Source organism: Piliocolobus tephrosceles, unplaced genomic scaffold (assembly GCF_002776525.5).
Source record: "Piliocolobus tephrosceles isolate RC106 unplaced genomic scaffold, ASM277652v3 unscaffolded_40769, whole genome shotgun sequence".
NCBI lineage: Eukaryota > Metazoa > Chordata > Mammalia > Primates > Cercopithecidae > Piliocolobus > Piliocolobus tephrosceles.
In genome coordinates this window covers 157-14,914 of record NW_022325164.1, presented here as the reverse complement: position 1 = coordinate 14,914, position 14,758 = coordinate 157, and the positions used below count along the sequence as shown (strand labels likewise).

The 14,758-nt window shown below is 40.9% G+C and overlaps 1 protein-coding gene across 1 annotated transcript; it reads right to left on the bottom strand.

Moving 5' to 3' along the window:
• Positions 1-285: 285 nt before the first annotated feature.
• Positions 286-9,673, bottom strand: LOC113223303 (HEAT repeat-containing protein 6-like; the record flags this gene model as incomplete). The annotated part of the gene is made up of 6 exons (XM_026452785.2): positions 286-524; positions 5,201-5,287; positions 5,661-5,783; positions 6,596-6,951; positions 8,974-9,073; positions 9,449-9,673. Coding segments are annotated over 6 exons (1,035 nt in total), but the record flags the coding sequence as incomplete, so codon positions are not given.
• Positions 9,674-14,758: the final 5,085 nt, after the last annotated feature.

Genomic DNA, 14,758 nt, shown 5'->3' with positions numbered 1-14,758 from the left:
TTCACATGACCGCCATCTTATTGATGATAATATCAAGTTTCAGAGAGGTTAAGAGTCAAAGAGCTAGCAAGTCGAAGAGCTGGGCTTTAACTCAGGCCTTTTAAAGTTTGGATACGAAATCTTCCTGAAATCTCTCTGCTTTCCAAGCTTCTGCTACCCTTGCCTCTACCACCTACATTCTAACGCAAGGGGGAAACAGCTTTCCTGATATATTAAGGCTTCAAGTTTTCCTATTTGCTGTTCCCCAGTACCCTCATCCCCAGCTCAAGTAGAATTAGCACCTTTTCATCAGAGATGATGCTGAATACTGGTTCAAAATGCAAAAGCATCAAATTCTAGCTCTGGTGCTCCAGCCATGATTTAAGGGTGAGCAAACACCCTTACATTACCGGCAGACTGCTGAAGGCCTCTGGCAAGATGGAAGACAGGGCATCACAGGCGCTCGCCTGGAGAGTTGGGTGCTCCGAATTCTGCAGGGCTCTGGGTAAAGGCCCATTCAGCATCATAGTCCAGAACATCACCACCTGGAACAGAGGCAAAGGAAAAGCTGCAGCCCAAGACATAACAGGAGAACCAACTCAGAGCTAAGCCTACCAGAAATGGCCTTAGTAATGAAACATGTTTCCTTAACGTAGCAGCTTTCTGTAAATGTTTTCATGGGCTCTTCTTCCACAGTGATGGAAAGGACTTTAGAAAACAATTGCAGTGTTTAAGCCTTCCTTTCAACTCCTATTGATTAGGAGACTGTGGTCTGATAAAGTTACGCAACAACAGTGATAATAATCAAGAGGAGGCTGAAGACGGTGATGACAGTAACAGCGACAGCTAATGTTCTTCAGAGAGCTCATCCCATGCAAGCCATTGCTCTAAGTATTTACACGTATCAACTCATTTTATTCCTTGGCACAAATAAATGGGGTCTGTAGCACTATCCCTGCTTTTTCACAGAAGGAAACTGAGGCACAAAGAGACAATACAACTGCTCATCAGCAGCAGGGGTGAACTGGAATCCAGATCACTTGACACTCGGCTAGGGCTTTTTCAACCACTTTGCAGAGTCTGTGTGATAATAAAATGTAATACTCTGTGTAAGGTTTCTAGCGCCGGGTCTGATACACAGTGGACACTCGTAAACTGGGCAGCAGGTTCTGTTTTCAGCACTTTGAAGAACGATCTCACTTCACAGCCTCTAAAGTAGCCATGTGAACAGTTTCCTTTCTATGCTTTATATATGTGATTTCATGTTCATTTGCGAATCTCTGTGGTTTTGGTATGTTTTGTTTCTGTCCCATGGATCGAGTCCAGGGTTTTGCTGTGTATTTCACGCACCAGTTCTGTCTTTCTCCTACTTCAGCTCCTGGAAACCCAGTCTGGGCCCTTCCTACCCACTCCAGAAGAATCTGGACAAAAAGTGGTTGCCAGTCTCCATGATGGCACACAATTACACTCACCTACTAATATTTACACCCTTGTGTAGTCCCCTCCCATACTGAACAGGCTGACCTGTGTAACCAATAGGATGTTGTGGAAATGACGGCATGAAACCTCCAAAGCTAGCTCATAAAAAGCACCACAGCTGTCTTGCTTTCTTTCCCTTGGATCACCTGCTGTGAAGGAAACTGCCTGCCACGTCAAGAGGATACTCAAGCAGCCCTCTGGAGACGTCCTCACGGGGAGGAAATGAGTTGAGGTTCTGCCAGCAGCCAACACTAATTTGCTAGGTCTATGGGTGAGCCACCCTGGAAGAAGATCCTCCAACCCCATCAAGTCTTGCAACCCATCAGTTGACTGCAACCCTGGGAGCATCTTGATCCCAACCTCATGTGAGAACTAAGCCAGAATCACTCAGTCAAGCCTCTCCTAATTCCTGACCCACAGAAACCGTGAGGAAATACACGTACATTGCTTTAAGCTGCTAAATGTTTAATTTATTACTCACTAATAGACAAGCAATACAGAAAACATGTCTTTCTTTTCCCCACAGATGAATAATACCTGAGTGTGAACAGTTAAGAGGCTTGCCTAAAGTCATTTACCTAGCAAAGGGAAAAGTCTGAATTCAAACCTAGTTCTGTCTGATAACAAAGCTCAACTCACCTCCCTGCATAAGTCATATGGAAGCTTTAGTGGCAGTCTAAGGCAGGGACTAGGGTTAGAATCTTTAACTCTTTGCAAGGATGGCAGAAATTGTGAAGGGAAAAGAAGAAAAGAATAGGCAGAATGTGGAGGGCAGAGGGAGCAAAGACCACCAGCACTGAGCTGATTTTGCTTTAGCACTAAGTAGAAGCCTTTTCTGGTGTGGTCACATGCCCGTCATCCATCTTTGGAACTGGCACAGTGTGGGGGTAGCAGAAACAACCTGAAATCACAGGAATTTAATAGAATCATGGTGGGGCTGGTGGGGGGCGGGGAGGACGCGGGTAACAGAATTACCTCCTATGTGTTAGCATCTTTACGTGTCATTCGATTTTTCAACAGCCTTGCGATTGAGGGGTTATGGTTTATTATTCCTTTTTACAACTAGGAAACCATGCCTATAACCACATATCCATTAAGTGGCTGAGATGGTTTGGACGTGTGTCCCCTCCAAATCTCATGTTGACCTGTGACCTCCAATGTTGGAGGTGGGCCTAGAGGAAGGATTTTGGGTGATGTGGGCAGATCTCTACTGAATGGCTCAGTGCTATCCTTGTGGTAATAAGTGAGTTCTTACTCTGATATTCAAACGAGAGCTAATTGTTTCAAAGAGCCTGGCATCTCTCTCTTGCCTCCTCTCTCGCCATGTGACATGCCTGCTCCCCTTTTGCCTTCCACTGTGACTGGAAGCTTCTGGAGGCCTCACCAGAAGTAGATGCTGGCGCCATGCTTCTTGTATAGCCTGCAGAACTGTGAGCCAGACAAACCTCTCTGAAAAATAAATTGTCCAGTCTAAGGTATTTCTTTACACAGCAGAAAAGAGACTAATACAGAAAATTGCTAACAAGGAATGGGGTGTTGGTATAAAGATACCTAAAAATGTGGAAGCAACTTTTGGAACTTGGTACTGGGCAGAGGTTGAAAGAGTTTGGAAGGCTCAGAAGATAGGAAGACAAAGGAAAGTTTAGAACTTCTCAGAGACTGATTAAATGGTTGTGACCAAAGCGCTGATAGAAATACGGAGAGTGAAAGCCAGGCTGAGGAGGCCTCAGATAGAAATAAAAAAGCTTGGAGAACGGGAGGAAAGGTCACCTTTGTTACACCTTAGCAAACAACTTGGCTGCATTATGCCCATGTCCTAGGGATTTGCATAAGGTTGAAATTAAGAGTAATGACTTAGGGTATCTGGTGAAAGAAATTCTAAGCATCATTCAACAGGTGATGTGGCAGCTTCTCACAACCTATAGTCGGATGTAGGAGCAAAGGAATGACTTAGAGTTGGAACTTACCATTAAAAGGTTAGCAGAGCATAAAAATGTGGAAAATTTGCACTCTGGCCCTATACTGGAGAAGGAATCCAAGCTCGGAGCAACTACTTGCTAGACAGATTAGCATGACTAAAAGGGAGCCAGGTGCTAATAGCCAAGACTACTGGAAAACAGCCTTGAGGGCATTTTAGAAATCTTTGAGGCAAGCCCTATCATCACACACCCAGAGGTCTCGGAGGAAAGTGGTTTTGGGGGCCAGGCCCAGGGCCCCACTGCTCTGCACAGCCTTGAGACACTGCTCCCAGCATCCCCAGCCTTGGCTCAAAGGGCCCCAGATACTGCTTGGTTTTCTGCTTAGTGCGTACAAGCTGTAAGCCTTAGCGGTTTCCATGTGGTGTTAAGCCTGCAGATGCACAGAATGCAAATGTGAAGAAGGCTTGGGAGCTTCTACCTAGATTTCAGAGGATTCCCTAAGCCTGGGTGCCCACGCAGAAGCCTGCCACAGGGACAGAGCCCCCACTGAGCGCTTCTACTAGGGCAGTGCCAAAGAGAGATATGGGGTTGGAGCCCCCAAACAGAGTCTCCAACTGAGCACTGCCTAGTGGAACTCTGGGAATGGGACACGGCCTACACCCAGCAAAGCCACAAGGGCAAGGCTGCCAGAAGACTTGGAGGCCCACCCCTTGCACCAGTGTGCACTGGATGCGGGACATGGAGTCAAAGGACTATTGTGGAGCTTTAAGGTTTAATGTCTGTCCTGCTGGGTTTCGGATTTGTGTGGGGCTTGTTGCCCCTTTCTTTTGGCTGATTTTCTCCCTGTTGGAATGGGAATGTCTACCCAATGCCTGTACACCACTGCATCTTAAAAATCAGTAACTTGTTTTTGATCTTACAGGCTCATAGGTGGAAGGAACTTGCCTTGAGTCACAGCTGAGACTTTGGACTTTTGAGTTGATGCTGGAAAGAGTTAAGACTTTGGGGAACTATTGGGAAGAGATGACTGTATTTTGCAATGCGAGGAACATGAGATTTGCGGGGGCCAGGGGCAGAATGATATGGTTTGGATGTGTGCCTCCTCCAAACCTCATGCTGAAATGTGACCTCCAACACTGGAGGTGGCTCTAATAGGAAGTGTTTGGGTCATGGGGGCGGATCCCTCTTGAATGGCTTGGTGCTGTCCTTGTGGTAATGAGTGAGCTCTCACTCTATGACAGCTGGTTGTTTAAAAGAGCCTGACATCTCCCTCTTGCTTATTACTCTCTTGCCATATGACATGCCTGCTCCACCTTTGCCTTCCACCAGGATTAAAAGCTTCCTGGGGCTTCATCAGAGGTAGATGCTGGCATCATACTTTTAGTATAACCTGCAGAACTGTGAGCCAGATAAATGTCTTTGCTTTATAAATTGCCCAGCCTCAGGTATTCCTTTATAGCAACATAAAATGGACTAATACAATCATGTGCCCTAAATTTGATCCCATGGTTTTGGATACAAAATTCCTGGCTCTTTGTCTCTTGGGCAGGCTGAGTAACCAGACTAGGTTTTATGCAAGAGAAATATTAGTTTTACTATTGCTAGTTATATGTTATACATAAGCCTACCACATACTAAATTGCAAATAAACTGAAATGGAAAATAAAACCCACTTATACTAGTTTCATGTTTTCCTGGATTATAAAACACAATTTTTGACACTGGAAGAAACCATATCATCTACTCCACTTATCACTGAGCTTCAAAATAAAGCTGCAACCGAAGCACTAATAAAAGAAAACTATGAATTGACATTTATTTACCAACAAGACTGGTACTCTCTGATCAGGTGCTACAGTAGAATCCGGTTTATATTGCTGTATTAAGCCTGTGCCCAGTTCTTCCAGAAGCTGCCAAGAAAAAGGAATTACCAAAGCAGAGTATTAGGACTAACAAACAACTTCACTTTAGTTTGGAGATCACCTCAAATCAAGGGGAAACATAATTTGCAACTAATTTTCTTCCTTTTTTCAGTCACTCTTAACAGAGGCATTCTTTCAAGGACTGAAATCAACAGCTATATCTTATTCATTTGTTACCGAATCAATTCTTGGGGTTTACATGTAAGAGCTGAAAACAGAAGAATGTATAGTCTTCCTCACCTGAAATCTCTTTAAGAAATCTCAGAATTGAAGGACACATGGCAGAAGAATATAAAGTGAAGAAAAGGAGGGATATAAAGTGACAAGAAGGAAAAAGCGTTGTGGTTTTGATGAAAATTACCTTTGCTCCATGAAGCTGAATGGATGGATCTGCTTCCCCCATGCACTTGCAAATCACCTCTCCAAGCTCCATCAAGTAGGCTTGAGTCATTGAAAAGTAGCCCCTTGCCAGAAGAGCCAATACCTGCAGAGAGAGCATGGAATTAACCCTCTGAGACCTGAGTGCAAGGCTGCAATATCCAGAAAAGTGTTATAATATTTCAGAAATCGCTTATGTTTAACAGGGCCTGAAATCTGTCAAATGAAATTAAGAACCATGATCTTTATTTCATGACTGACATCAATTAACTGTATCATAGTCTTATGGTGCTTTTTTAGTATATGATTGCTTTTCTATTAATGTAATCTCATTTAAGTCTTGGAACTATTCTTTACATTAGGTATTAACTGAATTTTACAGCTAAAGAAACTAAGCCTGACAAGGTTAAAGGACATGTTTCATGTTGTCCAGTTAATCAGCAGCAGACCCCAGGACCAGGCCTAGTCTCAGATCATATTTGTATACAAAAAGTAAACTCTTTTATCTAGGATTGTTTTCTTTCTTTGAAGGAACAATTATTTTGTTACTCTAAGCAGGTACAAGACCGAGGAGAAGCTTATAAAAAATTAAACATTTAAGTTGCAAAAATGAAAAATTAACTGTACAATTTCACTCAGAATTATTTTACCATCTATTATATCCACCTGTCATATAATACCTGTAGTGACTAAAATAATTTGCAATCAAAGAACAAAAAGGAATGAATCTGCTATTTTGCAACCAAGGAACACCTCCCCAAAACAAAACAACAAGAACAATAGACCACCCATACCTAAAATACGACTCCCACAAACACAGTTGACACATGGCTTGGTTTTACCTGCTCGCTCCTCACAGTCACACTGAAGGAAGAATGGTTACTTCCATTTCAGAGATAAGGAAATGAAACCTCCTACCTGTAAGGCCTCCAGTCGCATGGGGGATGGTTCATAGGCACTTCCTGCTGCAGAGCCAGCATCGCTACCCGAACAGGAATCCTCCTTGGGCAGTACGACAATGGAAATGCAGAGTGGAATGAGCCAGCAGGGCTCTGAAGACCCCTTAGGTGAGCTAACTGACGTTTCTTCCAGAGAGGGTCCTGCAGGGGCTTTCTTCCACCAATCCGGAGGGCTGAGGTGAGGGGTTGCTGAATTGCTATTACCGAGTCCAGAAGAACATGGCTGTTGCAGAAGTAGCTGGACTTCAGGTAAAGGTGCGTGGGTGGACACTATAGCTCCCAAGAGTGTGAGACTTGACACGCGAACATTAACATCTGTCAAAGGAAGCAGTAAGAACTTATCACCATGGGAACAGGTACCGTAAAGATGGTAGTTATCCCTGCAGGCAATGAAGAATAGTTCCTTGTGTAACCTGAATCTAATCAAACTTCTGGACCTCATTTACAGTTTGGAAACACATGGGACAGGAGAATAAGTTAACACCATAAAGAAACAATCTGACAAATTGAGACTGTGGTTTATTTTGTTATCTTTGGTGACGAGCTTAGAGTTCACATTCTATAAGACAATTGGGCTGGATTCTTTCCTAAGTCAGTTTGATGTAAAAAAGATGGGTGGGGGGACTCTAGATTTAAAAGACTACAGTGACATGATAACTAATGCAATGCATGTACACTGAATGAACCCCGGATTTTAACAAGAAATATTTTTAAAAGCTAAATAAAAGGTCTGTGACTAGACTCATTTTTTTTTTTTTTTGCATGTGATGTCCAGCTGTTCCAGCACCGTTTGTTGAAAAGTATCTGCTCCTTCGTTGTAGATCAGTTGACTATATTTATGTGGGTCTATTTCTGGGCTCTCTATTCTGTTCCACTGATCTGTTTGTCTCTTCCTTGGCCAGTATCACACTGTCTCAATTACTGTAGTTTTATAGTAGATTTTGAAGTTAGGGAATGTCAGTCCTTCAGTTTTGTTCTTCTCTAGCAATATTGTGTCGGCTATTCTGGATCTTTTGCCTATCCATATACATTTGAGAATCAGTTCGTTGATATCTGCAGAGTAACTTGCTGGAATTTTGATTGAGACTGCACTGAATCTATAGATCAAGCTGGGAAGAAGTAACATCTTTACAATATTGAGCCTTCCTATCCATGAACATGGAATCCAGTCCATTCATTTAGTTATCTGATTTATTTCATCAGAGTTTCACAGTTTTCTTCATATAGATCTTGTACATATTTTGTTAGGCTCATACCTAAGAATTTCAGGGTTTGAACATTTTAATGAAAGAAAGTTACTTGAGGACAAAGTCAGATACTTGAAAGGAACTTTTGAGACATGGTGCACTCTCTTCAGATGAAGATGCAGATAATGAAAAGCTGGTACGGTGGAATGAGCAGGGGTTGTTTTCATCTTATTTCTGCCATGAATGTGACGGGAAACTTTAGGGTAAGACTTATCTTTCTGGGTCCCTTTTGTACACATTAATGTAAGTAATGAACTGGACTTAGTTTACACCTCTTATCTCATTTGAGCCTCATAAAAATCTTATGACGTAGTTATAATTCTTGCTGTTAGCAAGAAATTAGGGTTCAGAGAGGGCCATGGCCATGAGATGGCAAAAATGGGAGTGGGCTCCAGACCCTTGGATTGACTTCAGGTCCCATGCTCTTCCCACTATGTCACCGAAAACAGCCACTATTCCTTCCTTGTTACAATCCTGCCTAAAAAACTGAACTCATCAGAATGTGGTGTGATGTGAAAGCTTGCAAACAAAAGAAAAGCAAATCTACAAAAGGCAAGTGTTTATAGCACATACACATTATGTGTGGGAGGAAATAATAAGGCTGCAGTTAGTAAAGATTTGAAGTTCTGGGATTTTATCTGACCTCACAGGAAATACCGTTAAAGAAGCTAAATTTTGTATTCGTTTTTCTTTCCAAAAAGTAGATAGTATCTATCTGTCCGTCTGTCTGTCTATCTAGCCATCCATCCATCCTCTACTTATGCCTAAGGGATATGAACTATCACACCCCTGAGGGGGGCTGCTTGCACCTGGCTCAGTCTTAATTGTAAAGGGATACTCTGGTCACTGCCCTGAACATTAAACAGGCATTACACTTCACAATTAATTCTCTAGCTCACTTCCACTGGGACTTGAGGGGCCAATTCTTGCAACAGCTGATACCCCTGAAAAGTTGAGAAGAAGAAGCAGAGATCTCTTAAGAGTTGTAAAAATGCTTTGAATATATACATATATCTGTATCTATGTATTTTTATTAATAGTCTGCATCTGACTGATATAAAGAAGCCATCAGGTGTAAGACACGACCAACCTTTGTGGCGAATATAAGGCTTTATCTGGTTCCAGACTTTGGTCAGCAGGTTGAGTTTTAGACGATTATAAGGTGCATTTGATACTAAATTTGCAAGGCACTGTAAAACACAAAAAGTAGTTCATCAAAAGGCTTGATTAAACCACAGCATAGAAACAAATTTTGCAGCATTTAATTAGAAAAATGTTCACACAACTAAAAATTAGTTCTTTTTTTTTTTTTTAAACTAATACTTGTATTCTCATTGGTACAACTAAAGATAAAGAAGTATTTTTAGCAAATCATTTATTAGGACATACAGAGATAGAGATTATGGGTAAGATCAGACAAGTAGGTACAGACTTCCAAATAGGGTATTTTTAATAAAACTATTACTTAGTTATATTCTTAAGTCAAGTTACTTTTGGGCTATGTAAAACCGTAGACAAAATCAAAACAGAGAAGCCCCCTCTGGAACCCACAGTTGGTACATTACCTTAATTATCTGAGTAAGGGTCTGTGAGGATGACTCTGCCACCAAAGCTAACAAAAGACATCTGTGCAACTCTCTAATGCTGGAAGCGATCATTACAGAGAAGGGGGTAAAAGCCCTTCTGTGGTCACTGGTATCTTCAGCAACAGAAAGAAATTGCTTTGAGCCTTCCAAGATGGCAGATAAAACTTGCAGAGCACAGGCACGTGTCTGAAATTTCGGGATGATTCACATTGATTAGCTGAAAATTAGGAGTCCGATTCCCTTCTTCCTATACATGCTTACTCTTCAAAGTATTTACAATCATTTTAATTAGAAGAATAAAGGCAATGAGATTATCTGTTAGTTCCTAAAAACTAGGCCACTTGCATCCCACACCTAAAAAAAGAATATTTTATTTTTATTTTAGAGACACAGTCTGGCTCTGTCACCTAGGCTGCAGTGCAGTAGTGCAATCATAACTCCCTGCAGCCCCAAACTCCTGGGCTCCAGCAATCCTCCCATGTCAGCCCCACAAGTAGCTAGGACTACACGTGTGTGCCACCACACCTGGCTAAAAAAAACTCTAGAAACACATTGCTGTTCGATTTCTTACAGTAAGAAGTAAATCTAAGCTATACCATAGCACAAAAATCTGAAATCCTAAGCATGAGAACAAGGATTAGAGGCCTGCTTTATTCAAGCAGAATGCCAACTGAAAAGTTACAACTAAACAGCCCATGGGGTAGAAAAAATACATGTGCCTAGAGTCTGTTTCCTATCACAGTTCCTGAGAACATTATGCCTCATCTTCCACTCTTACGTATGTATTCAATGTTAACTTAAATAGGACTTTAGGAACTTGGTGTACATACAACTTGGCAGACATCATTAGTGATCCAACTTTTAGAAACACTCTTAGGTACAGGAAATAACACTGCCTGCAGTGACAGTATCTGACAATTCAAAAAAGGAATACCATTAAGTACAATCTTATGAATGGAAAGGACAAAAAGTACATCTTTGTCATGGACTGCTATATTTGTCAGGGAAGGTGTCACTGGCACCAAGATTTTCTTAATAAGGTTGAAAGATTACTTTCAATTGGTACTCTGACAATTTTGCAGTATTAAAAATCAGAAAGGAAAAGAAAGTCCAACTTTACAAAAACAGGATACAGGTAATAAGCAAAGGACTATTAATACGGAATAATATTGTACTCTCTTTGGCCAGCTCATCCAAAAATGACAATTAACATTTTTAGTCAAAAAATTTAAAAGCAGGGAATCAACATTACAATTCTAGAATCTAACCTAAATAGCTACCCAATATGAAGCATATCTGAGTTTGGAGCAAAAAAGCTTTTCCCAAAGGCCTTCAATTATATTATCTCCAAACAACCAGGTGATAAATCACCAGGCTGGCCTTTTATAGACTGGAATCGTAGAAATCTAGACTTATTGCTCTGAAAAGAAATCTGAAGTACAGTAGCATCAGACTTCAGAATGAAGCATAATCCTCTAAGGTGGAAAACTGACAATGTATTAGGAAACCGTGTATATATGTGTGAAAAAACGAGACAGCAAGAGCATGAACACAAGTCAGCTGATCCAAAAAGGACTCAGATCAGGGGCTGACAAACTTTTCTGTAAAGAGCCAGTGGTACGCATTTTATATTTTAGACTCTGTAGGTCACTTTCCGTCACAACCACCCAACTCTATGACTATAGCATAGACACGTAAAGGAGTAAATGTGGTTGTGTTCCAAAAAGACTTGATTTATGGACAATGAAATCTGAATTTCATATGATTTTCACATATCATGAGATATTATTGTTTTATTTTAAAACCATCTAGAAGTGTAAAAACCGTTCTCAGCTCACAGGCCATACAAAAACAGGTGGTGGGCCAGATTTGCCCTACAGGCCACCGTTAGCCAATCCCTACTAGAGGCTGGTCTGAACTCAACAAGACAGATCTTATGCTAAACCTTCATTTCTTTAGAAGACAATTAAAAGTCACAATTTCAATAGCTCACAAACTGAATAAAATTAAAACTTGAATGGAAAGAAATGAACTAACATTCCAAAAGTCAAAAATTTTAGCACAATTTTGGCATCCTAAGGGGGAAATCACGACTATCACAGATGAAAACAAATGTCATTGAAATTGGTTATTCTTTTCCACCAAGTTATAAAATCTACATAGAAATTTGATACTACATCATATTGTACTTCTCACAGTTCTGAGTTAATTTCCTTTAAACTCTGTTTAACATATCTTTGTTGTTATAACTGAAGTAACAATTTAGATACTGAATCTGGTACAAGTTTTGCTTTATTTGTTTGTTCTTTATTTGTTCTTATATCAATATTTAATATCTTGTTTACCACTTCTAATCAGCACTTTCAGCAGAAATTACTAATGTGCAAGCAAATCATCACAGGTGTAGCTCTCCAGGGAGCTCATTTGGTTCAGTTTTTATTCTCTGAATATTTAAAATGATGAATGAAAGGCTTTTCAATCTTACAAAAGTCAGTGTGCTCGGTTTTACTAGTGTATAGTTTCATCTCCTTGGACATGAAGGCTTATCTAAAGCTAATAGAACAGAAAAGTACTTTTTCTTTTTTGCTACTTAAGAATGTAGCAGAAATGTTTGCTGAGGTAGCTTAGTCAATTCTAATGTGTTTTCCTCTTTATGTGTGTTTGGTCTCAGAATATTTCTGGAAGGGTGACAAAGAAGTCCCTGCTGGGAGTGGGTACCACTGAAGTTTCCACACAGGGCACCTGACTGTTCACATGTTACTTTATTGGATCTCACTTCCAAAGTCAGTTGTCTTTTACGTAGAGGCATTTCAACATTGTGTCAGGGACTCTGGATCGGGAGGTTTCTAAGTGATATGGTTTGGCTGTGTCCCCACCCAAATCTCAACTTGAATAGTATCTCCCAGAATTCTCACGTGTTGTGGGAGGGACTTGTGGGAGGTAACTGAATCAGGGGGGCTGGTCTTTCCCCTGCTATTCTCGTGATAGTCTCACAAGATCTGATGGGTTTATCAGGGGTTTCCGCTTTTGCTTCTTCCTCATTTTCTCTTGTTGCCGCCATGTAAAGAAGTGCCTTTTTGGCCGGGCATGGTGTCTCAAGTCTGTAATCCCAGCACTTTGGGAGGCCGAGATGGGCGGATCACAAGGTCAGGAGATTGAGACCATCCTGGCTAACCCAGTGAAACCCCATCTCTACTAAAAAATACAAAAAACTAGCCGGGCGAGGTGGTGGGCGCCTGTAGTCCCAGCTACTCGGAAGGCTGAGGCAGGAGAATGGCTAAACCAGGAGGCGGAGCTTGCAGTGAGCTGAGATCCAGCCACTGCACTCCAGCCTGGGCGACAGAGCGAGACTCCGTCTCAAAAAAAAAAAAAAAAGAAGTGTCTTTTGCCTCCTGCCATGATTCTGAGGCCTCCCCAGCCATGTGAAGCTTATAGTCCAATTAAACTGCTTTTTCTTCCTAGTCTCGGGTATGTCTTTATCAGAAGCGTGAATACAGATACACTAATTAAAGACTGCCTGTTCTTTGCTAATACACTAAGCAGAGATTGCCTGTTCTGGGCAGGCCATATGAGAGAAAATCTACCATTCCATAAGAGTTAACAATTCCAACCTTTTCATTCTCTTTTCTAGTTATACCATCTATTATCTTGATTTCGATTTGTTTTCACTTTTTATAGCTATCTAAAAGAGCAATAAATCATCATCATAAAATTTGTAAATCAGGATAATTCTCAAGGTACCAAGACAAAGGTTTGCCCTGTAGTTTGTTTCTTAGACAAGTCTTGATGATATTCTCCACAATATGCCTTTATAACACCTAAGGAAATCATATAAAGGAAATTATTAAATTAGTCTTGTTCTTTTTATTGATAATTTGCTCTGTCCCTTTTGGAAGCATATAGGATGTGCTCTCTGAAGCACATTTCCAACATGGAAACGTGATCATTTCCCAAGTACCACAACACTGCCAAATCCTAATGGACATTTCTAAGTTTTCTTCTCCCCAGTTAACCATTCTAGCATATTATGTTTCAATTTCCTAAAAGTAGCCTCTGTTTATTGTTGGCATTCTGACTGGAAGAGTCTAATCACCTTTCCTTCTGTCCATTTGTCTTTAGAAAATTCCTCAGTACACCAGTTAAAATTGTGCTTTCAGCTGAGTATGCCATGCGTCATATCAGACCTGCCATAAAGTCAAAACTAACCACTAAGCACTTCAATGACAAGATAAACTACTGTTGTCTTATTTAATTCTGGCTAAAAGGGACTCCAGCCATCTACCTCTACATGCACAAGGAATACCTGAGATGAACACTTGGCCTGAAATCATGGCAGCTCTTTTAATCTGGTCAATCCAGAATGCTGTTCCATTCTAATTACATGATCTATAATTGGGCTGGGTACAGTGGCTCATGCCTATAATCCCAGCACTTCGGCAGGCCGAGGCAGGTAGATCACCTGAGGTCAGGAGTTCCAGACCAGCCTGATCAACATGGAGAAATTCTGTCACTACTAAAAATACAAAATAAGCCAGGCATGGTGGTGCATGCCTGTAGTCCCAGCTACTCGGGAGGCTGAGACAGAATCGCTTGAACCCGGCAAGTGGAGGTTGCGTTGAGCTGAGATCCCACCATTGCACTCCAGCCTGAGCAACAAGGGCGAAACTCTATCTCAAAAAAAAAAAAAAAAAAAAGGCTGTCCTATGACATCACCTACCACAACACTTCCTTCTAGTATATGTCTTGGTGCAAAGTTAATTACACTATGGACAGACTGCAAAGGTATGTTCCAAGCTTTGTTGTAAACAATAATCTCCACACTTATTTAAACCCTTCCAAGTTAACACTTGATTTAAAAAATCTCTTAAGTACAATCATTTCACTTGCAATTATACTGAACTAATTTAATTTCTTTCATCTTTTAAAATCCTCTTTAAGTAGGATGACTGTTTTTTTGTTTTGTTTTTTATTTCTCCAGGAGTTCCTTGTGGCTTTTTGTACTGGATCTATGACATCTCCAGAAGGAAGTTCTGTATCTTTTTTCCTCAGCACATCTCTTGCATTCACTAAACTTAAACACCTAGAACAAGTCTAAAAGGTACGTAAATCAAGGAGATGGATAAGACCACTTTGCAATATGTGAAATTTCTCATGGCACTTTAAGTGAAATGTAAACATTTTTAAAAATATGAAGATATAAACATCAGGAAAATTATTCCAATTCATTTTCATCAGCTATGACCTCATAGCCTTTATGTATTCATGTTCCAAACCCCCACGTCCCGCATC